We start from the raw sequence: 17,500 nt of genomic DNA, 5'->3' as shown, positions 1-17,500 counted from the left end.
ACGTCGACAGTGGAAGTGTCAAAGTTCGCATTGGGTTTGCTATCACAATAATAGCTAACTTTATCGCATTTTTTAGCATGTTTTAGAACCTAACAGACCCTTCGGGGAAACGTTTGATGACTTCACTTTTTTTTACCAATTGACACTATTGAAATGTATTCTCCCACATAAATGGCGTAACACTATTAATATGTCACACCTCGTATTATCGTTTGTAAACTAACGCTTACACACTGAAATTAAATTTTACTTTGTAGTCCATGATGATTTTTGTACGTTAACCCTGACAGCTCAGTTTATGAATTCAACGTACTCCTTTAAGAAAATAGCCTGGTACGTAGGAAATCCGAATTGTTTTTCTACCCCAAAGTATCACGGTGTGTAAAGTATGTAACCGTGTAAGAAAAGAATTAAACTGGGCAAATCTAGAGGAAGGTTACAGTATTTTCATATGCCGATTTCTTTAGATCATTAGTTTACTATCTGTCCCAATCTCGAAATACTAGTTTTAAAATCGTCTACATTTTCGATACATTTCTCTACGTGAGCTCGAGCTTGTATAGCGAAGATATCGTTGACGTCACCTATTGCCAACCAGGCCCCAGTTGTTCAAACGATGGATAGCGCTATCCACCGGATAAATCATTATCCAGCGAATAAACACAAGCAAAAATTGATTGAGTTATCCAGTAGATAGTGATTTGTTCGGCGGATAGCGCTATCCATCGTTTGAACAACTGGGACCAGAGTCTTATTGGCTGTCGAAACAAAGGATCTTTTGTTACTGTGGTTGGCACATTTGAAAAACAAAAACGATATCTTCTCTGTTGGGGAACCTTTGTTTACAGTTTTTCTTCATTAGCTTAAGCCCGTCGTTTCAGTTCTTATCTGTCAGCCAATAAATCAGTACTGAATATTGAAAACAAGTGCATTGCATAACAAGACGCTCCGTGAGCGTAAACTGAGTCAAACGGTGTCGAACTTAAAATGACTGCAGCGTTATAAAGATCAGACTCAGCACTTATGTCATCTAATTCAAGGTCGCAGATAACTGCTCTCTCGCTCCCACCATCTTTTGCAGTCTTAGCATCAGTGCAGTAGACTGGGGACTATTTAATGAAGGAGAATTTTTACGGATTGTGGAATGACAGACATTCTGACAATACTTTCTACAGACTTTATGATAGTATGTTGTTCCTTCGCAGTAACTAATACTTATCAGGAAAACTGTCATTGTTCCATGATCAAATTTAAAGTCGTGGAATCGTAACAAGCAGTAAACTCCTACAGCCGATTTGCTGTGATAACGGGTTCCATTTCTATAGTTGCACGAAAATAACTCCTTTTCTGTCATTAGCTCTGACCTTTATTCAAATCCGTCGCTCCTTTTCCACTTGCAAATCCATCAGAGACCTTCGTGACCACTGCGTGTGAAAAAGCTCTCTCAGTTTTTTGACACCATCAGTTCATTACCATACTAGCTTATATTAAAGGAAAAGGATGCCTAAGAATCTCTACAGTTTGATGAGAGAGTCCGTAGGTGTCGCGAAGTATTAAAAAATACTAAAATCATTCTTGGACTTCTCATTGAAAAATGACTAACAGCACAGGAGTATGCCAAAGAAGATCAGAATCGTAAGCTATTGATGAAGGACTCATCACAAACAGTGTCACTGAGAACCTAAGGTGTTATCAGAAGCACATGACCTTGAAGTGTATAACTTTCAACTCTTTTCCTTGGACACAAAGCTGAGGATTTTAGGACATTAATTTCATGCACAAATATGGACAAAAATAAGATCCGAGCTGCATGCTCGGGAAATTGCACGAGCTAAGTTACATCCAAATAAGGAAATTTTTAAACTAAAAAAAAACCATAGTTAACCGAGGGACTGGTTATGAATCCTTAAAAAGTTCAAAAGCGAGAAAAATGTCGCAATCGATGTTGAATTTACCGCGACCCTGCACAATCTTTTGTTTTGTCTTCCCAAGTTATTTGCGCATAATTTAATCGAAGGAATTGATTGGTTATCTTCTCGAAAAAAGGTGTGTTTTGTGCAGGATCAAGGCCAAAAATACGGACAAAAACATGAAACAAAGGAACTTGTGGAGTTTCATAACCATCTCCATGCATTAACTATGAAAAAAAAAGCCAGCTCTGAACCAGAGTTAACGCTTCAAGGTCATTAGCTTCCGGTGCTATATAACATCTAACCAGACCCATGTTAAAGAAAAAAAAGCTTGATAATAGGACAAGGGAGACGCAAGCTCCTACTCATGCGCTCTTGATGCGCGCGTAAAGCGGTTTTGAGGGGCTACCCTCCAACAATTCGGCAATGAGTCTGAGAGAGCCTTGAACCCGGGACCTCCGGGAATTTTCCAGTTAAGTGCCCAAATCACTCAGTCAAACCACCCATATTTACAAGCTGTTGGGTGTAAAAAAACCTAACCCTAAACTTTACCTGTAACCTGGCTTCCTGGCACTTAAGCTTTCAGGGGACCAGCGCTCATCTTTATTGTTATGCGTTATCTTTTATAAAAATTTCTGATGTTGTTGCTAGAGCCATTTGAAACTGAGTGTTCATGAAGGTCTCGATTGTGATACTCTGCAGCATACTTGATCAGCGGTCTATCCAGTCGTCAGAATGCATGGGAGACTTAGTCTGCTGCCTCGTCGTTTTCGTACAGCTGATGCAATAAAAACAAATAGGAAAAAGCGACGTTAAAATTATTTACAGCGATCTGCTTAGTTCACTCTAAAAAATACGCTAATTTTGCATGTCTTAGGCACACTAACCTGTGAACGCAATACTGCCTCAATTCGACTGGCATTGCGCCTGGTAAAGGAATTTGTATTTGACTTGAAATACTTTGATTGGCCTCGGCACGGCATCTTTGTCATCGCGAAAAAACACACGAGCTCGTGCTATTGGTCATTTTCAACAGATACTGACCGATTCCGTGACCAAATGCGATGTTTTCAAGTTTTATCACATACGGGGCAAAATTACTGAATGCTGATTGGTTGAGACGGAGGGCAGTTTTTCTTCATCATGAGGGCAATTTTGCTAAGTTAAGAGGGCATAATTACTTTAATTCATGCTTCTGATTGGTTAACAGTTGCTCAGACAAAGCAATGCAGGTTATGAAAGAATCTTCTATATCCGCATGTAAAATATGTTTAAAGCGCTATTCTGTTGACAGTAACGACTTATCAAATTGAACTTGAGCCCACTGAAACCGTGTTTGCTGTAATTTTAATACTTAAGTGTTCATTGAACCAATGAGTCAGCTAATATCTTTTGTCGCGGCGTTGACTGAACTGGATTCCCTCGATAAGTTTGCCCTTTATGTAATAAACATGTAATCTCAATGTGCCCTTGTGCAATTAAGGAATAATTGCCCTCGGGTCCATGCGATAACAAATACGTATCATGGCAGGAAAAAAAAATACAAAAACAAAAAAAAAACGAACTTCTTTCGAGCTGTTTATTGTTTTCGAGCAGTTTATTGTGTTTGTTAGCATTCCTTTACGTTTGTAAGCTTTGCCTATTATAAAATTTGTATGTCTCTTTTTTATGTCCGTGTATCCGTGTCCGTCATTAACGATTTGTATGCAAGTTTTAAAGCTTGTACGCCTCTTGTAAGTTCGGGTGCCATTGATTGACTTTGCGTTCATTTTATCAAGTTTACTTGTGCTCTATTTAGTTTGTATGCAATTTATCAAGTTTGTAGGCGTTTTGGGTCCATGCCGGCCACGATAAAATACCCTACAGACGGACCTTGGAGCATCGCAGAGCCTCTGGTAAAATGCAGCGAGGATGGCTTAAATAACCGTGATAATACTACAATGAAAATAATAGCCAAATGGCAATTTCGGGCAAACTCGGTGGCTTTCCTCCTTTGACCATAACGCTACTAGGAAAGTCTGGCACGTACTCGCGTGACACGTGAACAAGAAGCTGGACCCTTCGTTCTTTTGTCCTGCTTGGGCTAAGTTGATTTTTTTAACCGGGTATGAACTGCTATCGCGTTATTTATCACTGACATGACTCCGTTTTACAGAGTCATAGGGTCATCAATTAAGTGACGTCAATTCATCGAATCGCAAAGACAGTCAACAGATATCTTATTTGAAAAGACCGTAAGGGTACTTGAAATTTACATGAACACACACGCAAGATCTGAGCTGGTTTCTCACGAAAACCTTCTGAATGAAAAGTTGATTTACGTATGCACACTTCATCAAATAAATTGATAACGATGACTGCTAAACTGCTAAAATATGTTCACAATTGTTTGATGCTCTGGTAGCTCCGACTTGGCCTCTGTAATGACTTATTTTATTCATTTATTTTTTGGGCGATTGGATACAACAATCATTACATGGATTGAAATCGAAACTAAATCAACTGAGAAACTTTGTATAAACAAGTTAGGTGATCCGACTGTTTCGTACTTAATTGGGCAAAAATAATTTTCGTTTTCATGCTTCGCTGACTAATCATATTTTGCTGATTAATCGAATTGTTTAACGGATTTTGCAAACAATAAACTTCCACATTATTATATGATATACTTATGCGATAAATTCAAGACGGAAGTCAATTCTAAGCTCACAATAAACTACATTGAAGTTACTGGCCAAACATAAGTAAGTATTTACATTATCATTAAGTGCTTTCCATACGACAACTAGAAGCCAATTTTAGTAAAGATAATTAAGATAGTCTACCGGACGGTCATAGATCACTAAAAGGGTTGCTGTAGGACAGAACAATGCCCCAATCGCAATCCATATGCATGCGTGCTTATAAGTCAACTCAGAAATTTTACATAAACCGTAAAAAGACTAAGAAAATACATACTTGTTGCAAATCTTTCATCGTGTTCTTCTGGAACTTTCTCATTTACTTGTACATCGTCGCCAACAGGAATCAATCTCGGGTGACGAACGTTGTACAAAATAGCAATAAGTAGGATAATAACGGTTGCTAGCATCCAAGATACAATGCTCGGAAAGACAAATATGTTCCATGGATTATCCATTGACACTGTTTTCATTTGAGTGGAGGCTTTGCAGTGCAATGTCGACTCCGAGCCGAAAATGTAACGCCTCGCTGACCATTAATGAGTCTAATTGGCATGGTAACACCGTGAGATTTCGAAGTTTGACGTCATCAGAGATCTAGACGCTTGTCTCATTGACTGGGAGACCTGAAAACTCAGTCTTACCATTGTTAATCCGTTTAGGGAATATTTTGTTTTGCTTGTCAGCTAGGTTCGCTCACTCATGTAAGGACTGGTTGAAAGAGTTCGTGGTGGTAATAGGCCAGTGGCGCGCACATAAACCCCTTAAATGTACAGGTCTGTTGGAAGCATGGGTACATTTCAACAAATGAGGCCCAAAATCGGCAAGAATTTGTGACGCTGATGAATAATAAAGCAACATCTATTTCCAAAATGATACAACTACCTGGTGATAAATAACCTCGTCTAGGAGAGTGAATGTTTGACTTTGCAGAAACAATGGTCAGCCTCAAGAGTTGATTGTGATCTTTTGCGCTGATGCTGTAAACAGCTGGTCGGTTAATATTGACAATGGCCTTGTCAACGGTGTAGTTTTCATCGATCTTAAAAAGGTCTTGGACACCACCAAGAGAAAATGAGGGGACAGAGACGGAGGCTCAGGGCGTTGGCCGGGATATGTCATGTCCACGAAAGTTATTTTTAGACGAGCGGAAGTCTTTGTTCTAGGGGAAGTCTGTCTTCCGAGACGTCCGCATGCAGTCTTGCCTCGCTCTTAGGTTGTTAGTGAAAAGAGAAAATGACGGCGCACGTGGAAGGCTGATGAATATTTATTTTCTTTCAAGCATCGGATCGAGGTAGGCCAGCATGCGGACGTCTCGGAAGACTTCCGCTCGTCTAAAAATAACTTTCGTGGACATGACATATCCCAAGGGCTGGACCGGGAGCCTCCTTCTCTGTCCCCTCATTTTCTCTTGACACCACTGATCATAATATTCTCTTACGGGAGCTCCGTATATAGAACGATATATGGTGTTGACACAATCAATATTAAGTGGTTTGAGTCTCATCTTTAACGCCGAAGTCAAAGATGTGGCCTTGCTGGTCAGTTGTCTAAGGCTGCACCGGTTTTTGTGGCATCCCACAGGGTAGCAACCTTGGACCACTTTTATTCCTAGTTTATATTAACGATCCGCCAAGTACAATTGATGATAAGGAACTGAAAAGATGACAGTATGAACGAATCGCTTCACTAACCATCAAAGACACAACCTTTAGAACTATATACCGCAATGGAGCCTAACTGGTGACTGTTTTCCATCAAATCCCCAGATATTTACAGCTCCCCACCCAAGTGGGAAGGGGAAATTTGTGGGGCAATTGTAAATTTTTGAGAACACTCATTTACTTGCTGTTAAGCGAAAGGCCGTGATGGTATGCAAGCAGAACATCGCCGTGGAATAAAACGAGTCCGCCGTGACAAAAAATATAGGAACAAGTCCCTTTATTATCCAACCGTATTAGTTATTGTACAAATATTCCACGATATTGTACAGTTAGTTATTTGTAAACTTGTTATGGTGCAGTAGAAAACCGATTTGACTAGTTTAGTTGCTGACGTTGCCCCGTACGCACAAATTCTCGGTTGTTTACAATTCATTTGCTGATACCTAAGTGCAAAAAAGAGTTTGATAATTGCCAACGAGTCAGGCCTTCTGAAGACAGAAGGCCTGGCGAGGCGGCAGCTTATAGAGCCGCGAGAAGATTTTTAGGCGGACGAAATCTCAGAAGCGCTTCAAATTTAATTGTAATGTAGACCAAAAGCTGTAATGTAGACCAAAGCGATGAAATGTTGACCGTAGCGATAACCAATGAGAGTGCCGCACGAGTACGCCGCGTGATGTTTGCAGCCGCCAGATCACGCAAGCTTGGCTCGTTGGCACTTTAGCGACAGCTATAACTAGTAAATAGCTTATTAGATGTTTTGGTGTGTAGTATCTCTGATTATTTAGCCCTATTAGCCCTATATTTAGTCCTGAGTATTGAGCCCTAAAGGGCTCGTCAAAAACAGCACAACTCGTAAAACTATTGAGCGATACTACACACTAAAACATCTAATAAGATATATTTACATAGGAATGAATTTCATACATATTCTCAGCTCATGCAGTCGCTTGATTGTTCAGTTGATAGAGCAGATGAGTACCTCGCTTATCGCACTGTGATGTGTTCGAATCCCTTTTATGCCCGGGATTTTTTCAGGCTTCCTGGCCATTGCTTAAGTTGGTTATCTCAATGAGATGATCTTTCTAACTTTTGTTTCTTGTCCACTCCGAAGTTCAAATATATGGAATTTAATATGTTCTAAAACTATGCCTTTACCGTTACACCCATTTCACGGCGTCCGCTTTGCGCGCGGAATGCATGCTGAATTGACAGATTGTAATTTTTAGAATCTGTTGAGTGCTTTTTACGGCTGAATTACGTTATGTGTATACCATGAGACAATTGAAAGGTGGACGGAAAAAAAAACCCTAGCTATTCCTGACCCTCAAAAACCGAAACCGGTGGGGTTTTTCCCTGATCTTTGAACGAAAGATCAATTGTGCATTCATTCCTTTTTCACTCTTACCCTGGAATGAACCCCTGTTTTCTTCACATACAGTATACATAGACACGGCTTGCAGCTTCCAGGTCGCTCGCCTTCCAGCCTGAGCGACCTTTGGAAGAGCGAGAAATGTGGCAAAATTCTGGAGGCACTCGGCCGTGAGCGGTCTTGGAAGCTGCACACCTGTGACGACGCGTCGGAACTGAAGGGGAAATTGAAGCGTCCCAAAAAAACCCATCAAATCACTCAGGACAACGCAAAAAATAGTAGTTGAGTGAACTTTATTTATATGGCTGTCCATAAAATGAATTTTTGGAAAGAAACATCGTGATTTGAAGTTTTTATGGAACATTCTTGAATCGGCCGTTACAACTGTCTCAAAATAACGTGACGTCACGCGCTCTCGCTTTCTTAGGGTTGCCTGCCTGTGGTCTACAATGCCTTATTTTCCTACTGTACAAAACATTCACATCTTTACGGCGATGTTCATGTTATCTGTGCAGTCAGCTAACAAAGCGTGCCATGTACCTGCTTCGTGGTTTCAAGTCTGGCGGTTTTATGGATCGGGAAACAATGAGCCGGCTCACATATTGTATCCTCGTCTTGTTTTTGTCAGATCTTGAATCCGGCTGACTACACATGAATGACTTCAGTTTCTCTAGTGCTACGAATAGCGTGCGGCGAATGATACCGAGTTTAAGCCGGATCGAAGAACTCCTAAAAGGAATAGAGGAAGCTTAATTATGATCTGTAACATCATCTACCCGTTCATATTGAAACAGAAAGTATTTACATACAATTATTTATGAGGCGGTGATAACCCGCTCCCTTTGTAAAAACATTCAAAGCGTCGGCCGTCACTATTTGAAGTAATGTCAAACGACAAAGAAATTTAGGTTTTTTGGGAAAAGGATTCATAACAGCAAAACACTATTTCATTCTGGGTGCCTGAAATAATAATAATAATTATCGGTTTGAAGGTGAGGTTGGAAGTTTTCCATAAAGCACCATTGTTGGGGCAGTAACTGATACTAAGGTAAGGGGTTTTCCCAACATAAGTATAAGTTATTAATTAAATTATACAATCAGGGTTTTCCCCCGCCCCTGGGTGCTGTTTACTTCCGAGGAGTGTGACATAAAAAGCCTTACGGACTTATAGCCATCTTTTTATGCTTTGACCGCGTTGTTACTTGGATCTGTACAGGGACTTGCCCGGTAAGACTAACCGGTGAAGGCAATTTTGGTAAGAATAATACTGGCAATGATAAAATTCGAGATACTTAACTGATTTCGTTACTTTTCATACATTCGATCTGTTTACAATATGTCTTAGCGCGATGAGCAGCATCCTTGTTTTGGTGGAAAAATTAGATAGGTTTTAAATTTTAGTTTTTTTTAAACTTTAGCATATTTTCTTAATTTCTTTCACCAAAGAAACTGCTTGGAGGGAAGAAATTGTGTTTGCCTTTGAATTCATAATATATTCATCGCGAAAATTCCGCGCAATTACAATTCTTGTGCAAAACGGTTGGTGGGTTCTACCAATTTGTGCTCCTGCAAGTGCAAGTTTTTCGTCTTTTCTTCGGTTTCCGCGTCATAACATAGTTTCCAAATTCTGAGTAAATCGTTTTTTGGGCCACTCTGTCAGAGGTGCCAGTGGTATAGTAATTTGAACTGATTTGCTTAGTATGTATCTATTTTCTTTTACCTGTTTAAAAATTCAACGATTCATCGCGCGCGCGGGAAAATGAGCTCCTTAACCGAACGACAATAAAAGAAATTCTTTCCAGTGAAAACTGAGTTTATTCAGATCCAAAAGACGATGCAGGATGCAAGAGTGTTATAAGTGATCAAACACACACACACACAAGCGATGGAACATCAGGTCCGCGTTTTACGCAAACATATATTTGACGCCTTTGTGACGACATTTAGTCAATTAGCAATTATTCAATATTGTGGTTCTGGCTGGTGCATTTTTTTGTTTCTAAGCAACGTCCGTCGTTTACACGGGTAGCTTCGTTTTCATGTCCTCCACAGTACGACCTATCGGCTCTTCACTTGTTTAACATCTAGCTCCCAGTTCCCGACCCGACCAGAGCTTGCAAGCGGCTCTTGATTGACTTCCTGATTTATCAGGGACACCCAACGACAATCTTCGGTGAAATATGTGTTCGGGAGAGTCAAACTGTTCTAAGAATTTCAGTTCAAAGTTATCAACCAGTTACAGATTTCTTTACTTTTCGAAAGGGACATTTTGCCAATTTTGGCACTTAAACTAAGGTCATCTAGATAAAGATATCATTCCCCAAAATTTTAGGACACTTCAATTTTCAGCTAAGATTTCCGAATAGATCACATTATTGTAGGAGATAAAAACATATCTGCAGCCAGTCTTTACAGATTTCAAGGAGCCTAGAAATGTCTCTCAAAGGCCTTTGGCTTAATTTGCTCGTTGGGTGCCCTTGATTTATGCCCTCAAAAGGACCTTAATCCTTTATTACATCTGTGATCGTTAATATTATCTTCTTTTAAACCAAGGCTTTACTTCTTTTTTATTCCGCTTACAGAATCAGCATGTGTGGTTATGCGTGTGTGAGGGAAAATGGAAACTCTTTTGATCCTAAATTTTTGTGCCCGTTCTGCAATCATGTGCTAAGGGAGCCCGTGCAGACCAACTGTGGACATCGATACTGTAGAGCATGCGTGCAAGAGTTACTCAGGTAACATAAAAGAGCAACCGCTTTTTGCAGTGATACGTTTTACTCTGTTCATGTGATACAGTAAAAGTTAGCACATAAGAACCTATAGAATTTAAGAACATGGTACTAGGCTAAAGATATCACTGTTGAAGACCTTTACATAAGAGCCTATTTTAGCCTTATCTTTTATTTAAACATGTTCTTCATTTACAAAATCAGCTTGTAATTTTTATGCAACTGGAACAAAATGCAATACAAGGAATGAGTATCTATAAAAATTCCATATGCATTCTTCATACTAAATATATGCAACACAGCTGCCACTGTCACTGAACCAATTTAAGAACCTAAATGGCCTAAAACTCCACTAAATACCATTTTTAGAGGACCTTTTCAGCCTGCCTTGGAAAAATCAAGGTTCTTATACGAGGGTTTTTACTGTAATGATATACCATTTCCTTCCTCTACTTTGAAAGCTGATGAATTTCCAATGTTGAAGGAAATTTCAAGTCTCGAAGCCTTTAATTTGTACTTGGTTTCACTTTGGGAGTTCTCTTGTTTTTCCACGTTGGTTTTTCTTTGGCTGACCGACCAAACCCCGCTGCATGTATGTGTTTCTTAACTCTTGAAAATAAAGCAACACAAACAAAAAAAAAAAAAAAACAGGATAAAACAAAACAAAGAAAGGACATGAACAACGGTAATCAATTATATCTTTTGTCTTTTAAATACATTAACTTCTAAAATCTGGCATTTTGATTACGGTTCGGGCCACACTCAAGACACGGTTTTTGTTTCCAATACGGACCTCTCGATTAGATGTCTTCCCTCAAATGTTTTACAGGTCACCCCTTTCCAAGTGTTTACTGGACAACGAAGAAATCAAGAGAGAGGAGGTAAGCAAAAAGATCCTATCAGACCACTTGGAAATCTTAAATGATCACCGATCTCTTGTAAACCATGAAGCAAAGAAAATACATGTAATAATGTGACTGCAAATTGGGATTTAAAATTTGACATAAACAATCGAGTTATATTGGCCGTTTTCACACCAGAAAACGAAACAAATCGTCCTATGATTTGGTTGACTACTAAGCTCAAGACGACCAAATCCGCTAGTGTTGTCCCACGTAAATATTCATAAAGACAGACAGTGGACTAACAAACTGCATACGTTTGAGTGCATGACGACTGGCACTAGGTAGGGCTTGGTTACTGGTTACCTTACCCTTTGCGCCAAAACTCAGTCATGAGCAAAGAAAAAAGCTCTGGTGACGAGATTGCCGACCATATTGGAAACTTCCTATAAACAATCGCTTCCATCGTTAGTTCCAGTTCCGCGCGGTGGTTTTGTCTGTCTTACGTGAATTTAGGTCAGTCTTAATAAAAAATGACATCGTCGCAGTTAGTGATGTGGTAGTCTAGTGGTTAAATGAAGGGGTTCTTAATCACACCTTCCCAGGTTCGAGTCCTGCGAGTCCAGACATTAGGGTTCGGCTTTTAAAAGAAATATGTTCATTTCCCATGATCCCTATCAAGCTTTCAGTGTCCAAAATGAACTACTTCACTTGGAAGAAATTGACAATTAAGAATAATCCTTCAATTGAGGGAGAGACTTGGTTGTATGTTGACAATCGCTTCCATAGCTAGTTACAGTTCTGAGCGGTGGTTAATGAGTCGATTTGTTTTATAACGTGAATTTAGGTCTGACCTAGGGGGAATTGTCCTTCTGGACACAAATCGTCTTTGAAAAATCGAGTTCCTAGAGAAAAAAAAATCAGACGACTAAGTCGGCTAAAAACTTGTTCGTCCCGTTTTCACATCAGACGATTTGTCCGTCAAAGACGATTTGTCCGTCTGCTAGCCTGGAAATGGCTATTCAAGAGAATTCGAGAGGAAAGGTGGACGAACATTTAAAATTATTGTTTTATGTAATACGTATATTCGTCATCAGATGCTTCTGAATTAATGATTTAACTTTATTGTCTATGTTTTTAGATTTTCGAAGATAAATACGCACAGCGTGAGGTTCTGTCTTTGCAAGTCCAGTGTACAAACCACGTCGACGGTTGTCCGTGGAGAGGAGATCTGGGGCTGTTAGAGGTATGACAAAAATGTAATCTACAATCAATTTTTTTTTCCTAGTGCGTGAGAGATAAGTGATGGAGAAGTGATAGGAAAATTTTGAGAAGCATCAACAAATAAGCGCTGAGTTGCAACAATTTTGTTTTTCAATGAATGCCACGGCATTTCAATAAAACTAGCAAAGACATTAAGAGCCAGGACAACTTACCCTAAAACTGACGGAGCTCGATGGAGCTGTAATTATGAACGCCCTGCTTTGTTACGTGATGCAAGTGTAAAAATCGAAGAATCTTATAAAAAAGGAAGTGTTTGAAGATTTACTGTCTTTTGACTAAACCGACAGTACTTTACCTTTGTTTATTCAGGATCATGAGAACAAGTGTCTATTCACTAAAGTTCAGTGCATGCATCACGGTTGTGGAGTCATGGTGCCGAGAGACGACTTGTCACGACATCTCAAAGAAGACTGCGACTTCAGGGAGCAGAAATGTAACCTGTGCGGATTAATGACAACTGCAGACCAGCTTAAGGTATAAGGCGTTAAATGATTGGATACATTTTGTATTTCAACAATGATGGAAAGGTTTTATCGTTCTTTCAACCGGAAATTAATTATTTATAAAATTCATTTGATTTTCTGTTAGCATCACCAGGAAAATGAATGCCCGGAATACACTGTGGAATGTCCAAATTGTCTTTCCGTTAAACTCGTCCGAAAACAGGTAACGTCACCTTTTGTGCTCAATTAACTCAATAATGGTTTTCTAAAGGGAAAAAAAACTCCTCAGAGGATATCTTAGGCTCAATGGATGTCAGGAGATGGATAGTTCACTTTGTTTGGAGTGGATCATGATGCTAAGAGTAGACTGTTTGGACTTGCACTTTGTGTGATTTCGACAGAGAGAAGCCTTTGTCAAGACTCGACCTTCCCATAAATTTCTTCGAGGAATGTGGGAAAAATTGCACCGTGTTCCTTTGATCGAGGCTATCCGCATCTATCACTGCAGTCCATTATTTGCGCCTTTCAGCATCGTTTCTCGCTGCCGTCAACCACTAAAGCGTCACGAGTCAACGAGTAATTTCCAGCGTTGCATTTTGATCTATTTCTTAAGAAATAAGCTTCAGAATTCAATTTTTGTGAAAGGCGCTTGCAATTGTAGTGAACTTGATTGTAGACTGTTTTTTTTTCTTTCCTATGGCAGGCGTCCACGGGAAAAAACCCGTGAGTGCCCTGCTGTATGGGAACCCTAACCCTTTGCATGGTCTTTAGATTACTATTTCGAACGCTTTACCATTGGGTATAAGAGACTCGTAGGAACAAGTCCCTTAAACCAGGCCTAGGTTTTGATGATATACTTTTTCGATACCAGAAATCTTGATTTGTTACTTTTTCGAAATATCAGCTTGCAAGCCACTTGGATCGCATTACCGGAGACTGTGAAGCTGTAGAGGGACCGTGCCCATTTTACGACGTAGGATGTCCCGATGGAAAGGTTAGGCAGTCATTAATAGCTGATTATGCCAATTTAATATCGACGCAAGGAACAAAAGGATCAAATGAATATCGCATTTGGATATTTGGATGATGAACAATGCGCAAAAAAAAAAAATAATAACTTGGAGTTAGTTTAGCTCTTGGTGATAAGTCGTTCATTTTCTTGTTTACTTCACATTCAACCTTTTGGCTTTTGCAAAACTTGACTGTCCTCTTTGTAGTATGTGTTTCCGATAGGGCTTTGATGGGCGAAGATCGTGAGGAAGTTTATCAATCGTAGAACTCCCTAGCCTGTTTACCGATTGTTTTTCATTGCGAGAATGTGAACAGAAAAACACAAGGATGAGCTGAAATAACTATAACATATATGCGAAGAGGTTTGCTCTGATGACGATTGCTGATAATGACGGATGATAATGACAATGATGATGATAACGGTTTTTTTAATCAGCTAGTATTTTATTCTCCAGTAAAAGACGTACAAATTAAAATAAAAAACGAGTACAAAACAAAGGCAGAGGAACGAAATAAGATATCACATTGAAGACATTACAATTCTAAAATAAACTAATAAGATTAACGAAACACCAACGGGTTCTGAAACTAAACATTTAATTTCGTCTTGAAAGTGGACTCCATCACTCCCTATGAGACCTCCCGTACGTGCTTATAATAATGCAGCTGTACTAAACTCTAGCTGACGATAAGATATACTTACTTTACAATATTCCTGTTTGCAGCCAAGGAAACGAAAAGAAAACAGAGATCACCAAGATAAAGACTGCACTCAGCATCTAAACTTTCTTCTATTATACGTCCAGAACCTGTCAAATTTCCTTCATTCAAGACTCGATGGCATTAAAACCGTCCAGGAAAACTCTGATGTCGTCCGAAACATGGATAAAACCATTCAAAATTTACTGTACAAGGTAGAGAATATAATCGATGAGCACTTTAAGTTAACATCTGTGGTACGAGGTCAAGGTTCACGGATCAGTAATCTGGAAAAGAGCATTGAACGCTTTTGGATGGACGAGGACTTTGTTCCTGACGGCTTGGTGAATCCTATGCATTGGTCGGACAAAGCGGACGTCAATGATGTAGTCCGTAGGTTAAACAATAACGATGCAAAAGTGGCTAATCATGAAGTTCTCATGGTTGAGTTGAACTCCATGGTGCAAGATCAGAGCAAAGAAATGAAAAGGTTAGAAATACAATTGAGGAGTGGAAACGAAGAAATTAGGAAACTTCAGCGACGCATGGAAAATTTAGAAAACAGTCTCAGTCTCAGGAACGTCGCAGCCGCCGCTGACTTAGAAGATAATATTAGACAGCAAGAGAGCACTAGCTTTAATGGAGTCTTTATTTGGAAGATCACTGATTTCGCGAAGCGTCGAAATGAGGCGATTACCGGAAAACAGGTTTCACTTTACAGTCCCTGTTTCTACTCAAGTCGCCATGGTTACAGAATGTGCGTGCGCATCTACTTAAACGGTGACGGTGCTGGCAAAGGAACGCACATGTCTTTGTATTTTGTTGTGATGCGCGGTCAATACGATGCGTTACTCCGCTGGCCATTTAGACAGAAGGTTACTTTCATGTTACTTGATCAGGACAACATAGAACACATGATTGATGCGTTTAGACCCGATCCAAGCAGTTCATCTTTCCAGAGACCACAAAGAGAATCAAACATTCCCAGTGGGTGCCCCACCTTTTTCCCTCTCTCTATGATAGGTAACCATGCGTTTGTCCGAGACGACACAATGTTTATCAAAGTGATAGTGGACACCACAGATACATAAAGGTGCAAATGATATTATCGCAGTTTTCCATTTGTGTCGAAAAATGTGTTGCTCCATGAAATGGGGGTTTTTACTACACTTGGCAATTCAGAAAAAAAGATAACGTGTTTCTAGGTCTGGGTGATGCGAAAGAAGAGGTTTATTCCCAACGATAATCAAGAAACTCATTGAGCTAATAAGCATGCATCCAGGGACCGTATGACTCACGAAAGGGCACTGAGTTCAATCAGTGAAACGCACAATGATATAGAGCTATACGTATAAAGACGATTTCATATTCCTTTGTTGGTTATATACACTGGCCAAACAGTTACATGCTACATGATTTGATCAGTATAACGTGGAACCTACAATTTGTCCTGGATATAGTTTTTAGTGTTCCCCAAACTGCGAGACTGAAACTACCAGTTTGGCTTCACTTGGTGAGAGGCAACTAAACACTGACTTAAAAGCAAGGAGACGTGACGTATGTTAATTAAAGTCATACTTGAAACTATATTTCTGTATCTAATACATAAGGTTGTAATTGGTAATCCAACGGAAAAGGAAGATACTATTTTAGATTGCTTTGTAAAGTGCGTTACTCCTTAGCATGTGTTATGTTCTACTTGCCTTTTTAAAATTAGGTTTCCCCCGGATTTTTACTTGCCGGACCAGAGAAAATTAAGGTGAAGGAATATGCTATTGATTCCTTTCACTTGTATCGCAATGTATAGCACTAAGACTTGCGGCTGAACGTCATCTTCAACTCCTTGCGACATATCCGATGGTATAAGTGGGCTGATAGAGTAAAGTAAGTAGACTGCACCATTTAGAGCTCTGCGAAAAGAGAATAAGTTATTTTCAGTCACAGTCTTGTCGATATTTTGCCATTGTTGGCATAACATATGCATAGAGTTGTAAATAATAGAAAGACCGTTTTCCGATTGCAATGTATTAAATATCATCAAGATTATCAGCCTGTCGACTACGACCTGCGTACGCCTTAAGATTGTTATTGATAGGCACAGCCGTCGCAAAGAGAGTAGCCTCGTCAAGGAGGAATATTTGAAACAAAAAGTGAGTTGCTTTAAAGTTGAATATTATTGTGCACCATATGCGTGATGTCTAATATTAAACAATCGTCAAGCATTACTTTAGGTTCACAACGTAAATAACGTATAGATTTAGCCAAGCCTAAAAGCGGCGCTCCCTGGTTATTTATTCCTACTGCCTGTAGGGTTTGTGAAAATAAAAGGTTTTCGAATTGTCCGCGTTTTCGTGTTTCCGGTTTTTTGTTTACTTAATTAAATCATTTCCTTTGCTTGGGGGGGGGGGGGGGGGGGCGGTAATGGCCTGAAACGAGTTGTCGCCATGTTGTGCGTACATAGCATCGAGTGTATTGGCCTAGGAAATCGCCATTGATTTACTTTGTTACTATGGGGCGTCGCGAGCAAAAAGAAAGAGAAAGAAAACGGGCAGCGGCTTCATGCCAAATGTTAGAAAGATTTCTGTCAAAAAAGTCGAAAACAGGTGAGATATCTTCAGAGTTAAATGATAGTTCAGTTCAGAATGAGATGCAGCCATCATTGCAGACTACTCCTGCTACGGACATCTCACCCCCCCCCCCCCCCAGTACAAGTCAAGAATCTGTATATAATGATTATGATGTCTGTCAGCATCAAGAGACAAGCACGGTAGATATTGGTGAGATCTTTTACAAAGCGAAAACACCGAAGGAATTTTCTTACGCAATGAAGACTCTAACCATAATGCATGTCTCAAAAGTATCACCTCT

General features: G+C 39.7%; 2 protein-coding genes across 5 annotated transcripts in view; one reads left to right on the top strand and one right to left on the bottom strand.

The window, feature by feature from the left end:
• LOC137993741 (SCAN domain-containing protein 3-like) overlaps positions 1-5,121 on the bottom strand; it is a 10,092-nt gene extending 4,971 nt beyond the window's left edge. The window contains exons 1-2 of the mRNA XM_068839738.1: positions 4,869-5,121; positions 1-2,688 (exon numbers count right to left, since the gene is read on the bottom strand). The exon at positions 1-2,688 is cut by the window's left edge and continues 4,971 nt beyond it. The gene's annotated coding sequence lies outside the window, so the exon portion shown is untranslated. The remainder of the gene's footprint in view (positions 2,689-4,868) is intronic.
• On the top strand, positions 4,561-16,974 carry LOC137993739 (TNF receptor-associated factor 2-like). Of its 4 annotated transcripts, none has more exons than XM_068839733.1 (8): positions 4,561-4,654; positions 10,207-10,359; positions 11,183-11,234; positions 12,337-12,441; positions 12,789-12,953; positions 13,068-13,145; positions 13,827-13,916; positions 14,659-16,974. In XM_068839733.1, exons 2-8 carry the CDS (start codon positions 10,214-10,216, stop codon positions 15,721-15,723), a joined length of 1,701 nt encoding a protein of 566 aa, XP_068695834.1. In that variant the 5' UTR covers positions 4,561-4,654; positions 10,207-10,213; the 3' UTR covers positions 15,724-16,974. The 4 variants fall into 4 exon arrangements, with proteins under 4 accessions (XP_068695834.1, XP_068695835.1, XP_068695833.1 ...); XM_068839734.1 differs by lacking the exon at positions 4,561-4,654 and adding an exon at positions 7,846-7,902; XM_068839732.1 differs by lacking the exon at positions 4,561-4,654 and adding an exon at positions 8,748-8,879.
• The last annotated feature ends 526 nt before the right edge of the window (positions 16,975-17,500 follow it).

This window comes from Montipora foliosa, chromosome 2 (assembly GCF_036669935.1).
Source record: "Montipora foliosa isolate CH-2021 chromosome 2, ASM3666993v2, whole genome shotgun sequence".
In the NCBI taxonomy this organism is placed as follows: domain Eukaryota; kingdom Metazoa; phylum Cnidaria; class Anthozoa; order Scleractinia; family Acroporidae; genus Montipora; species Montipora foliosa.
Note: the sequence above shows the minus strand (reverse complement) of the source record. Positions and strands in the feature narration are given on the sequence as shown.

Excerpts from the sequence above, each read along its gene's own strand:
- LOC137993739 (XM_068839733.1), top strand. The coding sequence starts at position 10,214 with ATGTGTGGTTATGCGTGTGTGAGGGAAAATGGAAACTCTTTTGATCCT. Across the intron at positions 11,235-12,336 it reads AAGAAATCAAGAGAGAGGAG|ATTTTCGAAGATAAATACGC; the intron begins GTAAGCAAAAAG and ends CTATGTTTTTAG. Across the intron at positions 13,146-13,826 it reads TTAAACTCGTCCGAAAACAG|CTTGCAAGCCACTTGGATCG; the intron begins GTAACGTCACCT and ends TCGAAATATCAG.